A 25,561-nucleotide genomic window follows, 5' to 3' on the forward strand; every position below is an offset into this window, starting at 1 on the left:
GCCCAGTGGAACCAGTGCTCTCACCTTGGTGGCCCTCTGACCATCAGAGGACCCTGGAGAAAGATCCTGGCCGGAGCCAGGTTCTGCCCATGGTAGGGAGCGACTCACACCCACTCTGATTCCAGCCGGTGAGAGGCAGCAAGATGCTGCAGTGTCTGGGAGGGAAGAGCCAGCATCCAGTGCAGCTCCCAGAGAGGGAAGGGCGTTCAAGATGGACGAGATGGAATCCCGTGTGGGGAGTGGACAAAGGGAGATGGAACTGGCCTGGGATGCTTAGCAGGAGCCTTGAGAGCGGTAGAAAGAACTGGAAGGGCTTCTCAAAATGGGATATGTGTCCTCCTGGAGCATGAGTTTTCCTGAGAGTATGAGAAGCATGGATATACCTCGTTCTTCTTTCCAGAGTAGCAATTTATTGGAAGATTCAGGGGTGAGGGAAAAGGTTTTGGATTCCGGGAGTCTTTTTTTTTTCTTTTTAAATAAAGATTATTTATTTATTTATGAGAGAGAGAGAGAGCAGGAAGGAGGGGCAGAGGGAGAGGGAATCTTTTTTTAAAGATTTATTTATTTATTTGCGCGCGCGAGAGAGAAATAGAGAGAGAGTGTGTGAGCAGGGGGAGAGAGAATCTCAAGCAGACCTCACGCTGAGCATGGAGCTGGATGTGGGGCTCGATCTCATGCCCCTGAGATCATGACCTGAGCTGATACCAAGAGTCAGATGCTCAACCGACTGCCACCCAAGCGTCCTTGGATTTCCGGAGTCTTAAAAGTTTTTAACACATGTGTCCTCTCACAAAAGTTCCAGAACCACGCTGTTCAGTGTTACATAACTTGTATCTTTCCCTGAAAATCTGTAAAGTGGAAAGAGAAATTTTGTCTCGGCAGTGGTTCCTGCTTCCGGCCACACCTCCACGTCCCTGCCAGGGGCCTGAACACTTGCTCCTTTGCCATGGAAAGGACTCTGGGGCAGTGTGGGGAGAACAGGGGGTAGGGGAGGAGAGCCCTGAATGTCCCTGAGGCTGAGAGCGACAGAACAGAGTTGGGACAGTACAGTGAACCCAGAATGTGGCAGAGGGCAGGGTCCAAAATTCCTGTGCCCTTCCACAGACTCTTGATTCTGCAGGGGGCCACCTGGAGCAAAAGGTGACCTGAGGTGGGACAAAGGACACCTTGTACTCACATGGCTAGATCCATGTGTAGACCACACAGAGGCCTGTGTTCACAAGAGGCCTCGCCTACAGGGAAGGGGCAGACACGGGAGGAAACAACGATGGGGTGGGAGGTCCACGCCTGGATGGATTTCCTTCCCTCCTTCCTGGTCCTTCTCATCTCTTGCCTAGAGCCTCTTTGTCTCTGGGACACTTAAAGTGAGCTAAGATCACACACACACAAAAGTGACACTTCAGAAACGTGACCCAATTCAGAGACTTTGTGTATAACCCCTAGGTTGCAGGGGATCTTAGCAAATAAAAAGCAGGACAGTTCCTGAGCTCCTTCTAGCTGTGGGACTGAGGGGTGCATCAGCCCCGCCCAAGGAGAGAGGTGTTGTTACGACGTCCACTCCGGAAAGTTTCACGAGCGAGCTGAGCCCCGAAGAACGAAGGACGTTTCTCAAGTGCGGCACACCGCCAGCCCCGCCGGTTCCTGCACTCGTGCACTCGGGACCGGGGCAGCCGTCCCCGTGCAGGGAGCGTGGGCTGCTTCTAGCTCGCCCCCCTCTCTGGAGAACTGCCCCCAGCGGAGGCACGTCGGGCGGCGCCCCACACCCTGCAGCACCCAGAGGCCGGCTCCCTGAAAGGCGGGGCCCGCTCCGTGGCGCAGGCTGCGTTCCAGGCAATCCCGCCAAGACCGCAGTCTGGCCCGGCTCCCCTCTTGCCTGATCCTGCATCTCTCTCCCTTCTCCGGAGCGCGCTCTCAATAAATCACTTTGACCAGACTCTCAGGCTCTGTTTCTAGGGAGTTCAGCCTAAGACACCAGGTCCCACAGGTAGGAAGTGGTGGCGCTGGCCTCCACCCCGGGTCGGCCTGGCCCCAGAGCCTGAGCGCTTGACCGCTCAGCCCTACGTGTTGCCTCCCCGGCTGAGAAAATACCCAGTTTGTGGCAACGGCTCGCGGAGGAAAGCGGGGTAGCCTGGGACGTGAAAGCACTGCAACAGCCGGTGTGATCCTGAGACGCTGAAATAGCTGGTGGGCATTGAAAAGAGCAGGCGAGCAGAAGCCACCGCATCCCGCCTTCCCTGTGGCAGGAGCGCAGGGTCCCGCTGGAACGGAAGGTCAACCAGACACTGACCTCTGCGTTACCTGGCCTCTCCCGCCACCCGCGCATCCGGCTTGGTCCACCTGCAATCGCTCCCTGGTTTCCCAGGTGCCCAGTCCCACAGACCCACTGGGCTGCTGGAAAATCAGATAAAACGTGTGCAGTGCTGTTGGAAGGGAGGCTGAGCTTTAGAGGCTGGCCATGATGGGGCTGGGGGCTGGCCTGGGAAGGGCTCTGGAGCCCAGGCCCACTCCTGCCCCCTGACTCTGGCCGTGAGACCTGGGGTAAGTCCAGCAGGGTTAGCCTAGACACTTCCCAAAGTCCCTCCTGGCCCGGACACACTGTTCCATACCCAGAATGAGTACTTTCATTTAGTTGAAGTTAGTTTTTCTTAGACATTTTTCTTCCTTACCAGAAATATGCCTAAATTTAGGCAGAGAAGCAGGAGACATATTCTTTTGTTGCTGTTGTTACATTGATCTTTTTATTCTGATTAGCCCTCCCGTTTATTTTTCATTTTTATCTATCTGTCCGCCTGTCTACTTATTGGAGCGTAGTTGACATAAAACGTTACGTTAGTTTAAGATGTACAACATAGTAATTGGACAAGTCTATACCTTAAGGAGACATATATTTCTTTTTTAATTTTTTTTTATTTTTAAGATTTTATGTATTTATTTGTCAGAGAGAGAGAGAGAGAGCACAAGCAGGGGGAGCTGCAGGCAAAGAGGGAAGCAAACTCCCCACCAAGCAAGGAGCCCGACACGGAGCTTGATCCCAGGACCCTGGAATCATGACCTGAGCCTAAGGCAGACGCTCAACCGACTGAGCCACCCAGGCATCCCAAGGAGACATATATTCTTAAAGAAGGAAGTGAAGAAGGAATAGCCCATAGCATGCCACTTCTGTAAAGCTTATTATTTTATCTTGAAAATTCACATATATTTAGCATTCCAATAACATATCTATGTTTATCTCAAGATAAAAATAATGCTTTCCTTCCCATGTTTCTGAGCAAAACTGGCCCGCTGGGAAGATGGACGATGTTTATTCTGTAGCTTTGCATCCCCCTGGGGTGCCTGTGTGAAATGTAGTTTCCGGCAGTCAAGCAGGCTCCTGGCCTGTGGGGTCGGGGGGCAGCTCCCACGAGGCTTCTCCCATGGAGCGAAGGGGGCAGCAGTCCACCTGAAGGCCTATTTTTGTGGTCTTCCTATGATAGGCAGACTGAGGCCCCCCCACCCCGGAATGTCCTCTTTCCTAATCTCCAGAACCTGGGAATATGCTCCGTGACGTGGCCAGAGGGAAAGAACGCTGCAGATGGAATTAAGGTTGCTCATCGGCTGCTTTATAAATTAGGGAGATTATCCTGGAATCTGAATCCTGAATGATGGGTTGGGGGGGCTGCTCCAGGGAAGGTAGATAAAGCAAATAAAAGAACAGAGCATCTGAAGCCGGGCACTCTCCCCCACGGGGCCCAATGCTTCGGAGCAGGCACCCTGGAAATAGCCAGGGGCAGCCTCCGCCCCCCTCCCCGCGCAGCGTGGCAACAGTTCACTTGCAAGCCCCCGTGTTTGGAACAGGCCTGGAAGGAGCTGAGAGGCCTCGGGTCTGCGTCACACAGAGATGGTTTCATTTCTTGACTTCCTTGGGGTGAACTTTGGTACATATCTGCTAAATCAGCCTGATGAATTTCACGATTTGGTTCCTCTGTGCTTTTGCGTATTTTCGCCTGGGTGATCTGTCCAAGACTGAGAGTGTTATGGCTCCCAGTGCTGTTGTGTTTCTGTCAATTCTCCTTTGTATTTTAACAGGCTTTTCTTTATATATTTCAATGAGATGCAATTTACAGCAATAATGGTCCATGAGTGTGTTATTCTCACGGTGAATCGAACCCCTATCTATAGAGAATGACTCTCCTTCATCACAGCTGGTACCTTGAATTCCCTTTGGTCTCATATGAACACTGGGGTTCTTGCTTGGTTTGGTTTGCTTGATCTACCTGTGACCGACATTTTACCTTTGACCTTTCTGGGTCATTTCCTCTGTTGTCAATAGCTGTAGTCAGTTCTTGAAAAACATAATTCTCAAAGTCTTTGCCTTTTAATAGGGAGAATGGGCCCATTTGAATTTATGGTCAGAATGGCTCTATTTGGTCTGCAATTATATGTTAGGCTTTCAGGTTTTCAATATGTGGACTAAAATTTCCCTGCTTCTACCTTCTCTGCCAAAAGCTTTGGGTTCTGTTTGCATTGTAGTGTATTTACCATCAAGTTATTCAAAGCCTTCTTTAGCGTGTATGTTTATTTAGGAAACTCATGAGCAGGGTGGGCTCTGCTGAGTCCCTTTTTTACTTAAGACCAGGAGGTTACCACCCATATGTTTTACTCACCCCCTTTTAGGGGCTCTGTGAATGGAATTTGGATTTTTCTATCTCAGTTATTGTTATTAAAGTATCTATTTTTACACCCGATGTATATGTACGTTTGCTTTCAAAACGAACTTCTGCATCTGTGTACAATTTTTTAACAATGATTTGGACTGAGCTCTCTGACCACGGGTTGCATTGGCCCCTGATCAGCCGTCTCCGTCATGACCTGCTATGAAGTTTGCCATTGTTCTCGGCTGAGCTGATGTAGGACTTAAAGGATTAACTCCAAGAAGGGCACCTGGCTAGGACTTGAGCCATACGCATGGGAGGATGTCTCCCAGCTGCTCCATTGTCTCTGGGCTTGAAAGCTGCAGAGGAGTCGAAGTGGCCTGGTTTTTGCACCTTTGTGGGAAATTTGCTTTTTTCTGGCCTAGATACTTATAGATTTTTTTCCCCTTGATGTTTGTACTTCAAAGATTTTGCCAAAATGTGTCTTGGTATGACTCTCTTTTCACCAATTCTGCTAGAATGTGGAAAGGCCAGCTAGACAGTGCATGTAACAATGCGCACATTTCCTTTATGAAATTGTTGATCTTGTAGTTCCAAATGGTTGACTATTAGCAATTCTGTCAGTCCAATCTAGCAGGACTCTCTTGAGCCCACTTAAGTGTGTCTCCTTTTTCAAAATAAACTTCTTATTTGAGATAAGTTTTAGATTTACAGAAAAGTGACAAAGAAAGTTGCCCTATGTTCCTCACCCAGCTTCCCCTATTATTAATATTTTATGTTAGTGTGGTACATTTGATACAATTAATGAATCAATATTATTATTAGCTAACGTCCATACTTAATTCAGATTTCCTTAGTTTTTTTTTTTTTTTCTCTAATGTCCTTACTCTATTCCTAGATTACATCCAGAGTACCACATTATATTTAGTTGTCATGTCTACATAGGCTCCTTTCGACTCAGACGTTCCTTATTTTTGAAGACCTAGACAGTTTTGAGGAGTATCTGGAAAATGGTCTTCACCTGGAATTTGTCTGACGTTTTCCTCATGCTTAGGCTTAGGGCGTGGGTTTTGGGAAGGAAGGCCACAGAGGTAAACTGGCCTTCTCACCCCCTCATATCAAGGGTGCCTCCTATCAATGTGACTTATCACTGTTGATGTTGACCTTGGTCACCTGGCTGAGGTCGTGTTTGTCTGATTTCTCCACCATCAAGTTACTCTTCTCCCCGCTTTCCTCACTGTGCTCTTTGGAAGGAAGTCACTTAAGAAGTGGTTTGTCCTGCTCCACCTCCATGAGCATGAAATATCTACATAAATTATTTGGAATTCTTCTGTATAAGAGATTTGTCTGTTCTTTTCCATTTATTTATTCATAGCAGCACAGACACACGGATATTTATTTTTATACGTTGGGTTATAATCCAATACTATTTTATTTTGTTGCTGACATTGTCCCAGCTTTGGCCACTGGGAGCTCTTTCAATTGGCTCGGACACCCTCCCATGAGTGTGTGTTGTTGCTGTTCTGAATACTCCCTTACTTTTCTGGCACTAAAAGATGCTCCAGGATCATCTTGCATATGTCCTGCCCCAGTCCTAGAATCAGCCATCTCTCCAAGGAGTCCTGGATCCTTTTTATGGAGAATGGGTATTAGAAACCAAGATCTGGGTGCGAGGTATGCTTGTTGCTACTACGATGTCTATTTTGTTTTGATTTTGGTTCCGTTTCATCCATCCTCGTTTTCCCTTAGGATCTCCCTTCCCCAGTGTCCCTGTTACCTCTTCCCTCATTAGATTGACCACTTTCACCATTTCCTCTGAATTCTGGGAAATATCTCAAGTTTGTCCCCCACACTATTGATTTTTATTTTTCTTGGCATTAACTCTGCTCTCTAATACTGCCAATGCAGATTTTAATTCTGCTCTTTGGTATTTAATTTTCTTCCTCATCCTCTGTACCTCCTTTTCTATCCTATCCCACAGTAAACCAGAGATTTGCTTTTTCTCTGAGCTTTCCAGAAGTTACTTTACTTTATTCCTGAGTATTCTATCCTTGTGTTCTCTGTTGGCTTTGTCTGTCCAGACTTGGCATTTTATTTACACACACTCAAATTAATTTGATTCTGGGTGATGGGGAATGACATAGTGAGCACAGCAGACAGAAACTCCTGCCTCCGAGATCTTAGGTTCCAGTGGGAGGAGACAGAAGATAAAACAACTAGACAAAATGGGCAGTAGGTCAGATGTTGTGAAGGGTTGAATGGTATCCTCCAGAGGTATGCTGAACTCCCAATACCTTAGAATGTGACATTATTTGAAAACAAGGTCACTATAGATGTAATTAGTGAAGATGAGGTCATACTGGAGTAGGGTAGACTTGTAATCCAACACGACTAGTGTCCTAATAAGAAGATGATGTGAAGAGAAAGGGGAAAATGTCCTATGAAGCAGGGACTGGAGTTATGCGGCTGCAAGCCAAGGAACTCCAAGGATTGCTGGCAACACCAGAAGCTAAGAGAAAGGCAGGGGAGAGCCCCAGAGCCCTCTAGAGAGCATGGCCTTGCCAAACCTTGACCTTGGACTTCCAGCTTCCAGAATGTAAGAGAATACATTTCTGTTGCTTGAAGTCACATAGTTAGTGGTACTTTGTTACAGCAGCCCTTGGAAATGAATACAGATATCCATCAGTGAAATGGAGCAAATCAGCACAAGGTGGGTAAGGATTTAACTTTCTTTTTTTTTTTTTTTTTTAAGATTTTATTTACTTGTTTGACAGAGAGAGAGAGCGAGAGAGAGAGCACAAGAAGGGGGAGCAGCAGAGGAAGAGGGAAAAGCAGGCTCCCCACCAAGCAGGGAGCCCGATATGGGGCTCGATCCCAGGACCCTGGGATCATGACCTGGGCCGAAGGCAGACACTTAACTGACTGACACACCCAGGCACCCCAAGAATTTAACTTTTAAATGAAGCATTCAGGGAAGACCTCTGGGAAAAGTGAACAACTGAGCAAGAAGGAGAAGAAGGCTGGGGAAGGAGCCATGCAGGTCTCTGGGGGAGAAGTGCTTCCCCCACAAGGACTCCTTTGCCAACAGACAGACTGGGCTCCGCTCCCCCAGCTTATGTGATGTTGGAATCTTTTCTGGGCCCTGCAGCTGTGTGGGGCGGTGGAGAGACCTGAGCTGCCCTATCACCCAGATCCAGGCTTGAATCCAGCCCCACCGCTTTCCAGCTGCGTGACTCGGGGTGATCCTTAACCTCTTTGAGCCTCAAGTTCCCCATTGTGACACAGGGATGCAAAAACACCCTCAGTCCCAGGGCTCTGGGTAGGACTGAACGAGCCAGTGCGGGTCAAGGCTCTGCATCAGGGCCTGGCTCTGGGTCAGGGCAGCGGACAGGCAGGCTGCTACTTCCATCATCAGTCCTGTCACTCCTACTTCTGTTGGAGCTAGTTGGTTGAAGAGCAGAGCACCCAGTTCCATCCCTAATTTCTCCCAGGCTTTCAACTAGTGCTTCCGCTCCACACACAAAGGCTCTTTAAACTTGAAAGCCCACAGAACTCCGTGGGGCCTCTGAGGCGCAGGAAGAAGCTATTTCAAGTGCCCACCCTGGGGAGAGGCTGCCCTGTGTGGCAGGAGGATGTCGGCACAGCATCGGGCTCCTCTCCCCACCCCCGGCCCCACGCCAGCTGTTCCCTGCAGAGTAAGCACTCCACGGCTCGGGGTCCTCCGGACCCCACAGCCCGCAGCCTGGGGGGGGAACAGCGTGGGCACATCCGGCCCCAGCTACCTGGGCTGCCAGCAGGCGCTCCCTAGCTACGGTTTCCTTCTCTGCACGGGCTCTTAGGGCTGAAATGTCATGCACAGGCATGGTGGCTGCTCCTGAGATTAGGGGACAAACCGCTGGTGCTCTGCTTCCCTTGTTCCCTGGCTCTGGGCCTCAGTCTTCCCGTCTGTGAACTGAGGACTTTGGAAGACAAGAATTCTAAACGGCCACCTGCTCTGACGGGTGTAACCCGGAACCCGCCCAAGATGGAAGGGGGCATACCAGCAACTGGCATCTGGGGTCTCCATGCCAAAAGCCCTAAATGTGAGCACGAGGGAATGGAAGAGAGGGAAAGAGGAAGCTAACGCTGCTTATAAACTATGTCTGCAATTGCTTATAAACCCCTAGCACCTCCCACTGCCCCCTGGATAAAAGACCAAACTCCTTAGCTAAGCATTCAAAGCTTGTGGAACCTGGCTCCAGGTTCTTTTTTCTTTTTTCAGCCCTGACACTCCGGTGCCGGTGGAATTCCTGCTGGTCCCTGTTGCGTGGAGAGCATGGCCGCTCTGCCTTCTTACCTTCAGCCCTCCTTCCCTGCTGGGCACCTGCAGGCCCCCATCCTGCTCATCCTCCCTAGCCAGGTGCAAATGCTCCTCAGTAGCCTTGTCTGAACCCTCTCCCTGGGCGGGATGAGTCACTTCCTCCCTTTGTTCCCAGGCCCCTCTGTTCCTGATCCCCAGAGAGGTAACTGGCTTCCTCACCAGCTGTGAGCAACGTGAGGACAAGGGCAGGCCTGATGGCGTCTGTGGGCCCAGGAGGGGGTCTGGCACAAACCAGCTGGTTGAGAGAGTGTGTGGGCTGAGCAGACAAATGGCAGACAGAGACCACTTGCAGCTGGGCAAGCTTCTAGTTGGCGCTTTCCGTTCCTGGACTGAGAGTCCCGAGAGGGGTTGGGAGGGAGCCTGGGCTTTCAGTCCCAACAACTGCACCTCCTTGCTGTGCCTTTGGGCAAGATAATCCCTCCCTCTCAGCCTCTTGGCAACAAAGAAGGTAGTAACTCTCGCCCTGCTTGCCTCCTAGGCTCGGCTGAGAGGTACAAAATCACCGCGGAAGCTCCTTGTGGCTGTGCACGCACTCGGCAACCAGGCCTCTGGCCACGGCTGGCCAAGCCAGGGCGAAGCCAAGGGAAGCCAGTGCCCGGGAGCCTCTCCCCACGCGCGAAATGCCAGGACGAGATGAAACAGCCGAACTCGAGGCTATTTCAGAGTCAGGGATGTGGGGAAGCCCAGGGCGTGGCGGCCGTCTGTCTGTCCTCCCGGCCACGGCCAGCCGCACCTACCTTCAGCTTTTTGACACTGGTGCAGGGGTCGTTGGAGAAGCTCTCGGTGTCCGAAATCTCGATGTCCTCACCATACAGAACCCCAGTCAGGTCGTTCCTCACCTGTTACAAAGAGAAAGCAGTGGGTGGGTACACTGGCGGCCACGGGAAGGACAGGAAGCGTCTGTTCAGAGGGGTCAGCCCGGGGAAGCAGCTCAACCGGGCTGGTTTTCTCCATCAACAATGCAAAAGGAGTGATTTTCCCCCTTCACTATAAACCAAGACGGCCCTGTGAGTCCTGGGAGATGCACCCGTCCCACCGGGCAGGGGACACAGGGGCACAAGGACAGCAGACTGGGAGTGCACGGGGGTTTCCTGGGAGAGTCAAGATGGGCATCCGAATCTCTGGCCTTTCATGCTGGTGTTTCTTTGCCCTTTCACACAGTCTCCAAGTCAGACTGTTCACATACACCTCTATTTATATTTTGTATTATTTGTTGGCAATACTATTTCACTTCTAGGATGAAGAAAGAGTAAGACTCTCAGACAGACGGTGCAGAATAGAGGAGAGAGTAAGGGGCTCTGGAACGAGCCTGGGCTGTTACACGTGACTGCTTGTCCACCAACACACAGACAGCTAGCATCTATGTGTTTGGAAAGCAGAGGTCTGCAAACTCCAGGGTTCGCCGGGTCCGGCCATTGTGTGAAGCCGTCCGTGTAGAAGGATGTCAGGGAGTGGTGGGGACAGCGGCAAACGGGTGACCCCATGTCCCATCTAAGGTGGCAGCTGCCCCAATCATGCAGTGTCAGAATGCTAGTCCGGGGTCACTAGACCTTCTGATTTGGGGGCAAGAACTCTGAAATCTAGGTTTTTAAAAAATATAAGATCCTTTCATATCTTAAAATATTGATACGATTTTGAATTATTTAAACACACACACACACACACACACACCCCAAAGTAAGGACCAAACCAAAGAAATGTGAAGTTTGTATCTAGCCTGTGGCCATGGCTGAGCACCCACCTCAGTAAAAACAACTTAGGTGGGGGGTAGGGGCCCTAGGTTCTAGGTTCTGCTCTGTCACTGATTTGCTTGTGACCCTGGCCTCGCTGTGTGACTCTCTTGTCTCAGGGCTTCAGTTTCTTCTCCCTTAGGAGAAGATGATCCTTATAAGCACTTCTTGTTCACACGCATTAGGATGGCTATTATCAAAAAACAGGAGACAGCAAGGGGTGCCTGGGTAGCTCAGTTGGTTGGGCGACTGCGTTCGGCTCAGGTCATGATCCTGGAGTCCCGGGATCAAGTCCTGCATCGGGCTCCCTGCTCAACGGGGGGTCTGCTTCTCCCTCTGACCCTCTTCCCTCTCGTGCTCTGTCTCTCATTCTCTCTCTCAAATAAAAAAAAAAATCAAAACAACAGGAGACAGCAAGCACCAGCGAAGAGGTAGGGGAATGGAACCCCCCTGTGCACAAAATGGCACCACCACTGTGGGAAACAGTAAGGCAGTCCCTCAAACATGAAACATAGAGCACTCTATGAGCCAGCACTCTGCTTCTGTGTATATTCTCAAAAGAACTGAAAACAGGGTCTTCAAGATGTATTCATATACCCATGTTCACAGCAGCATTATTCACAAAAGCCAAAAGATGGAAGTAACCCAAAAGTCTACTGATGGATGAAGGAATGAACACATGTGGTACATACATGCAATGGAACATTACTCAGCCTTACGACGGAATGAGGGTCTGACCCAGGCGAAAACGTGGATGAAATGAAAACATTATATTAAGTGAAAGGAGCCAGACACAAAAGGATAAATATTATAGGATTCTACCTACATGAGGTACCTAGAGGAGTTGAATGCATAGAGACAGAAAGTAGAGCGATGGTAATGTGGCGTTGGGGAGGAGGGAACGGGGAGTTAGTGTTTGAGCAGTACGGTGACTGTCTGGAAGGATGAAAAAGACCCAGGGATGGAGGGTGGTGCCGGTTGCACAGTAGTAGGAATGTACGTAATGCCACCGAACTGGACACTTAAAAATGGTTAAAATGGATGGGGGTGCCTGGGTGGCACAGTTGGTTAAGCGTCTGACTCTTGGTTTTGGCTCAGGTCATGATCTCAGGGTCATGGGACTGAGCCCTGTGTAGGGCACGCTTAGTGTGGAGTCTGCTTAAGATTCTCTCTCTCTCTCCCTCTGCCCCTTCCCCCCCCCAAAAAATAAATCAATCTTAAAAAATGGTTACAATGGAAATTTCATGTTATGTATATTTTATCACAGTAAAAAAAGTACTTCTTGTTTCAACAATTGGTAGAGTCTTCCAATGTATATATCAAAGTGTTTGGAATAATTTGGCCCTAAACGTTACAGGACGGTCCCTGGGAAGCCACCACAGTGGAAGGGAACCAAGGGGTTTCAGTGGGAACTGCTGTATTTTATTTCTTTTTTTTTTAAGATTTTATTTATTTATTTATTTGAGAGAGAGAGAGAGAGAAACAGCATGAGAGGGGAGAGGGTCAGAGGGAGAAGGAGGCTCCCCGCTGAGCCGGGAGCCCGATGCGGGACTTGATCCCAGGACTCCGGGATCATGACCTGAGCCAAAGGCAGTCGCTTAACTGACTGAGCCACCCAGGCGCCCTGTATTTTATTTCTTTAAGACAAATATGACATATGTAGAATGAAATGTGAACATCTATTAATTCTGGGTAATGAGTCCATGGGTGTTTGCTATTCTGTGTTTCCTGAATGCCTGAAATACTCTGTGCTGAATGTTTTGTACAAAAAACGAAGCTGCCGCAGTCAGGGTGAACCCTGTCCATCCCTAGTTTTTACCTCTATTTTGATGGGAGATGGAACTAGTTGACTGGACAAAAAAGGTTGACTCTGGCGTTACACTTTATTTCTGCTGCCCCAAATCCTTCTTGGATGCAGGTGGAGCCCCGTTGTTCGTTTTGTGTGTCGGGGGGTGTTGTGGAGCAACAACGATTATTAGACACAGAAATTGTGCAAAATCACCCCTGCTAGACGCAGTGCAGCTGATGCACGCAGCACCCGGCCTGTTCGGCAGCCCTCGGCTTGCTCACCACACACACCCGCGGGAACGGCTAGAGCTCTCTTGAGCCTCCGTCTTTGCACCTCTGAAGTGGGCACAATACAGCGTGTAATTTACAGGGTTGTTTCGGGGCCCAGCAAAAACACTGAGGACGGGGGAATGGCTTTGTAGACTCTCAAGTTCTTTACGCGGCTTAAAAGCTGGAATGATCATATCCAGGCCTACGGCAAGCTGTCCACACGGTCAGTGGCTTGGGGTGTCTCTCTGTGAATAAGAATGTGCACGAAAGCTGTATATAATTAGGGCAAATAAACTATCATTTTAGGCAGTCAGAACTCAAAACAAACAAAACTAAAACACCCCTGGAAGTCATCTCACTCTGCCCCTAATTTCACAAATGAGGAAACTGAAGTGTCACTCCTAGTCTTGTGCTCTCTGCATGCTCCCAGGCTGGCCCTTCTGGGTCCTGCCAGCTGTGGACAGTTCTAGAAGGCTGATGAGCCAGAACAGGTCAGAACAGATGGTGGTGCGATCAGCCACCATAATTTTAGCACCAAGAAGTCTGAGCTCAGCTCAAGTGTTTATTCTAATGGACCTCTTTAGAGAAAGCAAATGGAGGAATTCAGTAATAAATGGTATTTTTAAGAAACCAAAGCATGGAAAAGAAACAATGGAATTGATGTAACTCCTAAGGAAAAGGACCCACAACCTCATGTGTGAGATCGGGAGGGCCATTCAGTCCACTGGCCAAGGATGGACGACATGAATTTGTAAACCCCTATTTTTCCTTCTGGAATTGCAGGTTCTCTTGTTTAATGGGGCCAGTGTCTTGCTATAAACTGCATTTCTGCACACTGAATCCCAGGTTTTCATTCACCTCCATTACAAAAGCAGAAATACGTTCTTCTGGGAAAAGAATAACTCTTAATTTCCAAGAAAATAAAACACACACACACTCTCTCTCTCACTCCAGTACAGCTGGGGTCCCACCAGGGGACCTAATATGCATGGATGGGACAGAGGGGAAGGCTGCCCCATTACCGGGAAGGATGAGCTAGGACTGCTGGGGGGCAGGGGTGGGGGGAGTGAGCAGGGTCATGGGCGGGGTCCCCAGTGTGCTAGAAGAAGAATCAGGAGGGGTTGAGTCCTTCAAGGCTGGGGCCCCGGGGCCAGCTCACAGGGCTGAGGTCACAGAGGGGAGAGTTCTCCCTGCTTCCGGAGCAGTGGATCTGAGCCCAGGCTGCTGGAGGAGCTCCGAGGAGCCCAAGTCACTTGATGCCACAGAGACGAACCAGAGGGTCAGAGCCCCGTGAATACATAATCTGGGGTAGGCTTGGAAGCAACAGCTGCTGATTTCCCTCCTCCTGCCTCAAGAACTGGTACGGACTGGACATGAGGTTGTGCCAGGAAGCATGTCCCTAAAGCAATGGTTCTCAAATATGGCCCCTGGAGGGTAACATCAGTATCACCTGGGACCTTGTTAGAAACGCAAATTCTCAGGCCCCACCCAGACCTACTGGATCAGACACTGTGCAGTGGGGTCCAGCCACCTGTGTTTACTCAGCCCTCCAGGCGATTCTGATGCTCGCTCAAGTTTGGAAACCACTGTCCTAAAGGAAGCAGGATAAGTTTTACAAGAACCATTGATCACAGTGTGAACAAATGTTTCCAAGGGCTTGGGTATTTTCCCCCCTTGATTAGAAAACCAGAATGTGTTAACTGAGTGAGGCCACTGCTAAAAGGGTGAGCAGGACTGGGAGCCACATTTAGAAGGCATCACATCTAGAATGAAGGAGGGGACAGGCACCCTCTGGTCTGTCCTCTGTCCATGTCAGCTCATACCTGGAACACTGGGCTCAGTTCTGGCTGCCTTTAGGAGGGAGAGTGAGGGGCACCTGGGTGGCTCAGTTGGTTAAGTGTCTGCCTTCGGCTCAGGTCATGATCCCAGGGTCCTGGGATCGAGCCCCGCATCTGGCTCCCTGCTCCGCAGGAAGCCTGCTTTTCCCTCTCCCTCTGCCTGCCACTCCCCCTGCTTGTGCTCTATCTCTGTCAAATAAATAAATAAAATCTTAAAAAAAAAAAAAAAAAAGGAGGAAGAGTGACAAAGTGGCTCAGGCTCAGAGGAGAGAGGTGTGGCTAGGACAGGGACCAAGGACCCTTTAGGGAGGCCACGGACTCAGGGGACTGGGGAGTGTAAAGGTTATAAGGGATGACAACAATGTCTCCTAAGGGGTCCCAGGCTGCCTTGGGAATCCAAGATCCAAATCCAAGAATTTCAACATTTAAGCTCAGACTTTAAGCTCTAGGGAGGTCTCTAGGCAGAATCAGCAGCGCTGGGGGAGCCCAGAGCCATGGGGATGGTCCTGCTCAGGGTGAGCAGGCAGAAAACCCCGTCAGGTCTGATGAGCCATCTGAACAGCAGGCCCAGTAGGTATGCACACCGTCTCCCTCCCAGCTGGGTCACAGGGCTGAGGGGGAAGGCGTGATGGGGACTTGTCACTCCAATGGAGCCATCACACTGGCCTCACTCCTCCAACTGACTGAGGCGTCGGGGACATAGCCTGTCTGTATCCATCCTGTGAGATGCAGGGGGAGAAGCAGACAGGTTGGAGGAGGAAAAGCAGACCAGAGGACTAGGTATGTCAGCTGGCTAGAGATCTTCCTAGATCTCTGGCTCCCAGTCGGGGCTCCCGCTTCAATCCCAGGGCGGGAATTCCATCTGATGCCCAGTCACTGCCAATGGGCTTGACTCTCTTTCTGGACAGTTACCTAGTGTTCTGGTTATTCTAGATTGGGGCCCTGTTTGTTCTTGCTAGTCTCTTTCCTGATTTTTTCATTCTCCCATTCATTCATTCATTCATTCACTCATTCGCTGGCTCATTCATTCATTCATTCATTCATGATATTAACATCTCTTCTATTCCACACACCATGTGAGGTGGTACTAGGGCTCTGAGAGTGAGCAAAACCATTCACAGTCCTGGGTCTCTATCTAGTGGGGGTGAGGAACACCTGTCAGATAACCACCCTGGTACCTACCAAGACAAGGGAGTACTCTCAAGTTCAGGAGTATGCTCTGGGAGAGGCTGTAATGGGGAGCTGGACCCAGGCCAGGAGGTAACGCAAGAGAAAGATTCCAGGCTGAGGAGTCATGCATACAAAGGTCCCACAGTGGGAGAGAGCAGCAGAGAAGCTGGAAGAGCCAGGCTGGGCTAAAGCAGAGCATGGGTCAGGGAGGGCGGAAGGTTGTGCACACGAAATGAAGAGTAGGCCATAAGGGCCTCATAACTTACATCAAAGATGCTGGTCTTGAGCCTACGCACAGTGGGAAGCCAGTACAAGGTTTCAAGGAGGGGTAACATGACCAGAACTGTGTTTTAGGCTGCTGTGGGGCCAGTGGGGGGCAGAGACAGGAGGGGCACAGGAAGGCCAGGGAGGCAGCTCCAGCAACCATCCTGGTTAGAGAGTCTGGAGGCCCTGGTGGAGATGCAAGACGTGACCCACTTAGGGGTTTGCTCGGGGCAACTAATAATCTGTATTCATCATCCACGGCTGTGTAACAAATTTTCCCCAAACTCGGTGGCTTCAAACAAGAAATATTTATTATCTCACAGTTTCCATGGATCAGGAATGTGGGAGCAACTTAGCTGGGTGGTCCTGGCTCAGAGTCTATCGTGAGGTTGTGGTGAAGGTATTGGCTGGGGCTGCAGTCACCTGGAGCCTTCTGGACTGCCTATCAGAACCACTTGGGGAGTTAAAAAAAAAAATACTGATGCGCTGGCTGCATCCTAAACCAATTCGAATTCCTAGGCTAGCACCTGGGCATCAGCATTTTTAGAGTTCTCCATGTGGTTCCCATGTGCAGCTAAAGATGGGAACCACACATTTTAGGGGTAAAAGCAACAGGACTGCCAGGCTCACAGCAGGTTTGTCAGCCTTCCCAAAAGCCCCCCACGTCACTGTCCCTACTTTGGGAACCACATATTTTAGGGGTAAAAGCAACAGGACTGCCAGGCTCACAGCAGGGTTGTCAGCCTGCCCAAAAGCCCCCCACGTCACTGTCCCCACTTTGGGAACCACACATTTTAAGGGTAAAAGCAACAGGACTGCCAGGCTCACAGCAGGGTTGTCAGCCTGCCCGAAAGCCCCCCACATCACTGTCCCCACTTTCTCCAGGTCCACGGCACCATCTTCCTTTACAAAAGCTTCCTTCACCCCTCCCCTGCCCTTTCCTGCCCCAGCCCATAGTTAGGTCTCCTCTTTCATCCCCAGATCCTGCTACTCCTGGCCCCAGTGTGAGAAGCAGGTCCTGACCATGTCCGAAACAAGAACAGAAAGAAGGAAAGAAGGGAGAAGGCTTAAGAGACAGTAAGAAAGGCAGAGGAGGAAAGCAGAGCGTTGTGACAGCTTTAAGTGATCACTGTTTGACCATGCGTCTCAGGCAGCGAAGGCTCTCACGGAGGACGTGAAGAGCAAGGTGGACCCCATGGGGAGCATCGGAGACCCCGGGACACTTGGCTTCTGTGGCCAGGAAATCCCTGGCCGCCTTACCTAATGAGGCTGCTGCACCAGCTGAGGAATCATCTAGAAAGGCAGAGACCCAGGTAAAGGTGGGAAGAACCAGATCTGCGCCACATGCACTTTACAACTCTTTGAAAATTCTAATTAGGTTACAAAATGAACTTGAGAGGAAAGCGAATTCCCAGCTCTCCTATGGAAGTGGAGGTAACCTACTTTGTCATTCAAATGCACTCGCTATATATAGCTCTGGATTGTGCCAAAATGTCACTCCTCTTACCTGACTAAAGCGTATAATTATAGATTTACTTCTATTCATTCATGAAATGTGTCTTCCCTTGATTAAACAGTTCATTCAAGTAAAATCCATTAAAATATGGAACATGTTAAAATGTGGCTCGTTAGAGGCAGAGGGCACCGCTGTAGTTAAGATGCTAATTAGGATAAACAGGCATTTGAAACACTCAAATCTTTGAATAATTCAGGTCACTTTTACTGGGGCTGGAGCTCCCCAGGAACCACCATTAATTTAAGCTAATTAAAAAATTAGCCTGCAGAAGAGAAGACCAAGGCAGGAAGTGATGGCTGGGTTTAAACTCTGAAGGGCTCTCATGTGGAGGAGAGGGCACCTGGTTCTGGGCACCCCCACGGCAGAGGAGGGACCAACAGGCAAATGGTTCAGGAAAGCAAACTTCGGCCCAAAGCCAAAAGTACTTTCTAGTGATGGAGAAGGCTGCTTTGATAGGTAGTGAGCTCCCTGTCACCAGAGGTGTGTAAGGAGAAGCTGGTTGGGATGCAAGAGAAGGGAGTTTTCTCTCATCACCAATGCATGTGGTTCCAAGAAAACAAGTGTTTCAAAATTTCACCTGCCCCTGCTCTGTCTTTTTTATGTACCCCTCTGCATCTCTGGAGTCTTTCAAAGATTTGGGACATGCACTTAAATTCCCATGTTCCATGTGGCTGTATTTCCACTTTTCTAAACCTGATGAACATTCATTGAAGAAAGCATTCCTTTAAAAAAAACGGAGCCATCTAGCTTTCAGATTTCTACAAATGTAAGCTCTTAATAAGCTATAACCAGAGTTGAACACAAGTGAAAGTTTTTTTTACAAGGGCAAGTACACAAGTGAACATGTATTAACTCTACTGCAACCATGGGGCACTTGCACAGGGTAACACCTGTGGGCATATATGCAGCCGTGTCCATGTGAAGACCACACGTGCATGGGGGACACCTGTGTGCTCACCCGGCAGAGCCAAACATGACCCCCACAGAGGTATGTCCAAGTCCTCGCCATCAGAATCTGTGAATGTGACCTGATTTGGAAAGAGCATCTTTGCAGATGTGATCAATTTAAGGCTCTTGAGGTGAGATCATCCTGGACTACCTGGGTGGGCCCTCAATCCAATGACAGAAAGGCGGAGAGAGATTCGGGACACACAGACGTGAGGGACAAGGCACGTGATGACAGAGGCAGACACTGGAGAGGTGAAGCCACAAGCCAGAGGCCCGAAGAGGCCAGGAAGGACCCTCCCAGGGGGCCAGCAGAGGGAACCGGGCCCTGCGGCCACCTGATGGCAGACCCTTGGCTCCAGAAGTGTAAGAGAAGGGACTTCTGCTGCTTTAAGGCATGCAGTTGCTGGGCATTTGTCGTGGCAGCCATGGAAACAAAGACATTTGGGGCCTCCCGGGACCCGGCCCCTTGCTGGTCCAAACCACGATCCTGTGGAGCAGTCGGGCTTCCTGTCCTGCCTCTTACCTATGCTGTCACCCTGCTAAAGTTTCCCTCTACTTGACAGCCACCTGTCTGTCCCAAATGCCAGTGTTTCTCACTTCCCCAGCATTACCAAGAGCAGGACAGCAAGTGCAGGATCAGGAGCTGCCAAGTTGTGAGATGCGGGGACCTAGGTGGGGCCGCCGGCCTCATGGGCCTCCGGGGCAGGCTCAGCAGTCCAGGCTGCTGACTTCGAGCTGGCCCCCAGAGAGCTGACCCGTGAGAACTGGGGCTGTCACGTCTGCTCCCTAACTAACACGGCAGCCCCGCGAGGTAAGGGCTGTTTGATTTCCTGGGTCTGGCACGGTGCCTGCATGCAGTAGGTGCTCAAAACTATGAGGCAGAGGAGAGAATGAAGGATGCACACAGGTGGCACCACATCCCTCCAGGCTCGATGCAGAGGGTACATATTCTGAGGCTGAGAGAGTTCACGCCGAGACCATCTGAGAAGTGTTGCCGGGGCGGGCCAAACGCCCAGCACTGGCCTGCAAGCCTCAGCCTGAAAACAGCCCGCTGACAAGGGGACTGGCCCTGTGGGCACTCCTGGGGGACAGGGGGCATGTAGAGCTCCCGGGGGCAGTTCCCTGCTGTCCTCACTATGGCACGGGGTGTGGGGACCTGTGACCTGAGCCTGCCTAACCACTCACATCAGACCCTTAGGACAGCTCCTACCTGTCGGTGGACGTCTGACCAGTCCACACGGTGGCTGGGAACAGGGAGCCCAACTGGCAGAGTTGGCCAGTGACAGGCTCCGGTACCCAGGATCCCCCCAAGACATCTCCCTCCTGCCTGGCAGCCGCCGCATCGCCGTGTTACAGCAGTCCGTCAGAGGGAGGGGGAGAGCCTGCAGGCCACGCTCCTCTGCCCTGGTGCCCCACGACCTCCTTGGGGGCCCATCTCCCAGAACCACACCTTGCAGGGCAACAGCACACCCTAGACCAACCAGCACGGGCTGGGAGAAGGGACAGATGACTCACGGAACCAGGGTTCTCTGGCTCTCAAGTTCCTCTTCCCACCATCCAGCCTTGCACAGTTTTAGAAATTCCAAAGAATAAGTGTGATAGAAGAAAGTCCCCTCCCAAAAGATGCACACATCGTCCTTCCTGGAATCCTTTACCTCACATGGCAAAGGGCATTCTGCAGATGGGATGAAGTGAAGGGTCTTGAAGTGCGGAGATTGTTTTAGATTATCTCGGTGGGCCCAGTGTAATCCCAGGGGTCTTCATAAGGGAAAGAGGGAGGCAGTCCCAGAAGGAGACAAGACAACAGCGGCAGGGGTCTGAGAGAGATGCGTGTGACAAAACCACACAGCGGGTTCTGAAGGTGGAGGACGGGGCCGCGAGCCAAGCAATGAAGCTGACCTCTAGCAGCTGGAAAAGGCGAAGGAGCAGATTCTCCCCTCGAGCCTCCAGAACGCACCAGTCCTGCCCATACCTTGATTTTGCCCTAGTGAGACTGATTTTGAACTTCCAAGGTTTGTTACTGTAACATAACAAATTGTTTGTGATGTTTTGTTACAGCAGAATAGGAAACTTATAAATCGGCTCTGACTTTAAAATCCCACACATCCTCAAACACGTCCTCCTACGGGAAGCCTTCCCTCATGCCCAAGCTGGTGGTGACCCCTCCTCTAAACCGCATGGTCCTGTGCTCAAGGCCGCTCTCTCAGGCGAACGAGAAACTGTCCTGGGAGTCCACACACCCTCCCTCTGGGACCCCCGGCGCCCAGCCCCGGGCTGCCTGAGGAAGCGGGACCAGGCCCAAGTACCCTTCTTGGATATGCACGCAACCCCACCCAGCAGTCCTCCCTTCTTCTGCCATTTCTGCTGCTCTGTTAGCTCCGTGAAGTCAGACCACGCTGAGCTGTGGGGGAAAGAAATCAGCCATCGGAGCCTGGCTTCTTTCCTGTGACAAAGCGCCCATCACTCTAATGGCAGCAGGCTTGTGGGACCCAGACCAACAGTTACAGAAATGTTTAGATATTAAACAAACAGGGATATCATCCAGCTAAGAGGAGGGACGTTAGCGAAACCTCACTGGAGAGCGCCGGAGGAAGCAGAACGCAGAGTCGCTCCCTGGCTGGCAGAGCTCCTCCCCTGCTCCCCAGCACCTGAGGAGCTGCAGAGGCGATGGGGAGGGGGCCGCACGGCCAGCAAGTCCCACCTGCATACCCCGAGACTAGGGGACCAGTGTGGCCCCTGGGGAATGGCCAGGACCAGTGTGGGAAGCCACCAGGAAGTAGCTTTTGGCTCTCTCAGAGGCAGAACTTTCTAACAAGGACGGAAGGAATTTCTGTGGCAGGAGAGTGAGCTTCCCGTCACTGCTGATATGCAAGCAGAGGTGGGTTTGCTATAGTAGGTATTTCAGCCTCAGATGGAGAGACAGAAGACACAGCTGGAACCCTGAGGACTATCTCAGGTTCTCGAGCCTCTACTCCAGTTACGAGGGCGCAGATGTCAAGGGCAGCCCAACCGTAACATAGTCTCACCCTGCAGAAACGGGACAGCTCCAGGCAGCTCAGGAAGCTGGCTAAGGCGTGGATCTGTGTCCACCCTCTCACTGCAAGGTGGAGCTGAAGGACTCCTCAGAGACCCTAGGGCATCCCTGCCCTTCTCACGTGCAGATTTCCTTCCAGTCCTATATTCCAAAGTGGGCTCTTTGTCCTCCGCTCAGTAATCTGCCCGGACGTCCTATGGCCCTCGCATTTGAAGCCTTCCTCCTTTGTCTACGCGGCCTCCCTCCCTCCTCCCAGACTGCAGATTGGCCGTGTGGGCGGGGGAGGAAGAGAAGGCACCCCTCTGCCTTCCCCCTCCCGCCCCTCACTCCCAGCCCTCCGGGAGCAAGCAGGCTCAGGGGCTCGGCAGGATGACTCTGGAGTGCACAGCATCCTCTCAACAACTTTATAAAGCAGACATCATTTTTATAGATGGGGGGCTTGGAAGGGTAAGTGGCTTTACAGTCAGTAAGCCGCCGGGCCGAGATTCGGACTCGTGTTTTTCTGCCCCCCTGAATCCAGGAGGATAGATGCAGGGAGAAGAGGGGTTGGGGGCGGCACTGCCCCTCAGGGTGGTTCCCACGGTGACAGAACCCAAGAAGGGCTCATTTACCTGAGTGTCCCACCCCAGACTGGGAGGCCTGAAGGTTGTGACCGTGCTGGGGCCTCTCCAGGTATCCGTGTGAGACACAAAGCGAGCAATCAGGACATTTGGGAGAGAGAAGAAGGCAGAGCTGGGCACATCCAAGGGACGGGGCATCGAGATCAGAAGGTGACAAGGAGGAGGCACCTGCCTGAGGTCACTACAAAGGGACGCCTCTGGCCAGCAGGCCCACTGCCCACATCCCCGACACACTGACCCATCAGCCCTCACCGAACAGCAGGGGAAACTGAGGTCTGGAGAGGGGCAGGGACTTGCCCCAAGTCACAGAGCTGTCTAGGGGCAGAGCTGGATTCAAACCCAGCTTCCGGCCTCCCGCATCGATGCTGCCCAGAACCTCGTCTTTAATAGCAGCAATAGAACCATAGCCCCACGAGAGCCCCGAGCTGTACCCCTTCCAGGCCCCTTTCCCGAAGCATGCCCGGCCCGGTTCCTTGACGTTCCAGCGCCTGGCACAGGGCTTGGTGCAGAGCAGCTGCTCGGCAAACATTGCCCAGGCCTGGAAATCTTCCCTGACGTCAGCCACACTCGGCTTCAGCGTTCTTAGGAGCGTGGCCACAGGCCTGCTTGTGCAACGCGCCTCCCTGGGAGCTTTGTAGAAATGCGGATTCCCGGGTCTCACCCAAGAGATTCTAACCCTGGCATGGGGGGGTGGGGAGGGAGACAGGACTGTGTCTGCATAAAGCACCCTGGGGTCTTCGTTATACAGCCACATTTGGGGACTACTGGCCAAGTGGTGCCCTTTCAGCTGTCCTGGTCTTACCAGGCCCGCTAGTCTAGACTCCTTCATTCCCAAGGGCCCTATAACAGATACTATGCTGTGTTGCCAGAACCTTCCATCCTCCCAGCTGCTGGGAGTGTTGGCTACTAACAGCTGTGTGTCTCTCTCGGGGATTTGCCCTTGACTCAAAGGGGCGGCCTTGTCCAAGATCACACCCCTCCCCGGGGCAGCCCACACCGGTGACTGGCCCAGTCTTCATGCCTGATTTGGGACATCCCTGAAGGGCCAGCTCAGCTCCAGAGCTCCCCCTGGGTTGCGCTGAGGCCTCTGTTACCACTGCATTTTGTGTCCAGGGCTCTCCCTCCCGTGGGCGTTCCCCAGTAAGCCTCCTGCAGTCTTGAGTCCCTTTCCTGGGGAACCTGACCCGGGTCAGGCTCGCCCACGTGTGTGCTGACTCAGCCCAAACCAGCACTTTGTCGCCAGAACTTAGATGACAGGCCTCCGGTGCTGAGAGCTCACGGCTGCTGGAGAAAGGCACCCGCTTGCTTTGGGCTTCTTCAGCGGTAGGACCCTCGTGCTGGCTCAGACCACTTAGGTGCTTTCCACTCAAAGACTTTAAACTCTGCAAAGTGACTTCTACACGTCACCTCAAGTCTGAGAAAAGGAGGGTAAGATACAACTACTCATATTCCCAACACACTAACCCAACTAGTACAATTTCTTGGGTTGGTTGCCCTTCCCCACACCCCCAAGCCAGTCTCTGCTACTCTGTTTCTGGAATGTGACTTCTATGGACTGTCACTTGAGCTCCCTGTCCTCTGACTTCCAGATGGGCTGGGCCAACCAGAGGCCTCAGCTGGAGTCAGAGGGTGGGAGGAGAGAACACCAGCCCTGGGCAAGTGGTCCCTCCCCTTGTCCTCCAGTGATCACTCCCTCCCCTTGTCTTCCAGGGCACATGGGGGTCACGAGTCTCTGGTGCTGCATTAGCTCTAGTTGGTTCCTGTGGTCCTGCCCAAAGTACTTCTTCTAAAGTAAACTTTCCTCACCTCAGTCCTCTGAATATGCCGTCTGTTCCCTGTTAGGCCCTTAACTGGTACAACAGGTCTTTTTGGTAGAAGTCATCAAAGCGTCAACAATTTTATATCCTGATTTTTTTTCACCTCACATTTTATCCTATACCTTTATAATTCATTTTTACCACCAAGCACATACACTAATCACTTTAAGTTCTTGACCTCTGCTCTTCTCTGTCAAAAAGTCCTGCTTGCTGCTTTAAGCCCCACCACAAACAGCCCTTCCTCCATGAAGTCCTTTGGGATTTTCCAATGAGCTGCACCTGAATGCTCTTCCCTCTCTGGTCCATGCTTTCTTGACCCTGTTCTAGAAGAACTGGGAAGTTTTTTGGGTCATCAACACCCCCAAAACAGCACACAGCACGAGGTCTCCTTTGACCTAGTACGGGTGGCCAGGAAAGAATGTCAGCCTCACAGACTGACAGAACGGAGCTAAGATCAACAGCTCCTCCAAGGTCAGGAAAGACAGTCTGCCCTTGCCCTGGCTCAGGGCCGGCGGAGCCAGCCTCAGCCTGGAGAGCTGCTGAGTGTGTGCCCTGGGAGGGAGCTGGCGGGTCAGATGAGCCGACCGCGTCCTGGGGTGGACATGGCATCAAAGTGCTGAGCAGGCCAGCAGCCCGGGAGTGGGGCCGGACGCTGTGCGAAGCTAAGCAGTTTTTATGTCTCTTCCTAAGAGCAGTATCCAGCAACTCCAGGGAACAGGTATTCACTGTGCACCGTGCAAGGGGAATTTTCCAAAGGGGACCGGAATCTGGAGGTACTGGGACTGTGGTTATTGTCATAACCTACTAACCCGTCCATCTGCCCCTGGGCTGAGAGCTCCAAGAAAGCCCGAGGCCCTGTCTCAGTGCCCGTCAGGTTCCAGGACAGTGGCCTGGCTCAGTCAACACTGGCTGAATGAACGAACAAGACCAAGAGTGCCCTGTCCCCGTTCATTGGCCGGATGTGAGGGCCACTGACACCTGCTGCCCAGCCTTCTGGGGAAGCTTGAGAAGCATCTGTGTTTCATCTGTATCACAAGGTATCAGAAAAGATGAAGGGTTCTTAGACAAAAATGCCAGAATGTTCCAGAAAGGAAGCCACAGAGAAAAGGTGGAGACTGCTGCACTTCTGGGATAGTGAGAGAGGTAATGATGACAGCTCTCAGTTACTGGGCATCCCTCCTCAGCAGAGCCTGCACCATGTGTCATCTCACTCCTCTTGACCGCTGGGTATAAACTCAAAAGGTACAATTTTGACCAGTTAATGGGTAAGTAAAATGAGATTCAGAGATGTTGAGTCACTTGCCCGGGGTCACACAGCTGAGAAGTAGGGAACCAGGCATTTAACTTTAGGTCTCTTTCCACAGCCCGTGCTGTAAACCAGGAGTCAGCAAACTTTGTCTGTAAAGGGCCAGACAATAAATATTTTAGGTTCTGCAGGCCAGTCTCTGTCACAACTACTTAACTCTGTCTTTAGGTTGCAAAAGCAACCCTAGACAATGTGCAAAGGACTGGCTATGGCTGTGTTCCAATAAAACTTTATTTATAAAAACAGAGAGCTGGATTTGGCCCAGGGGC

At 51.3% G+C, this 25,561-nt stretch overlaps 1 protein-coding gene across 2 annotated transcripts in view; it reads right to left on the bottom strand.

Moving 5' to 3' along the window:
• Nucleotides 1-25,561, bottom strand: part of GABBR2 (gamma-aminobutyric acid type B receptor subunit 2) — a 341,289-nt gene that overhangs the window by 160,585 nt on the left and 155,143 nt on the right. For both annotated transcript variants that reach the window (XM_078061504.1, XM_036074158.2), the window contains exon 4: nucleotides 9,729-9,830. In XM_078061504.1, coding sequence (XP_077917630.1) covers nucleotides 9,729-9,830 — 102 coding nt within the window. The remainder of the gene's footprint in view (nucleotides 1-9,728; nucleotides 9,831-25,561) is intronic.

This window comes from Halichoerus grypus, chromosome 14 (assembly GCF_964656455.1).
Source record: "Halichoerus grypus chromosome 14, mHalGry1.hap1.1, whole genome shotgun sequence".
Classification (NCBI taxonomy): domain Eukaryota; kingdom Metazoa; phylum Chordata; class Mammalia; order Carnivora; family Phocidae; genus Halichoerus; species Halichoerus grypus.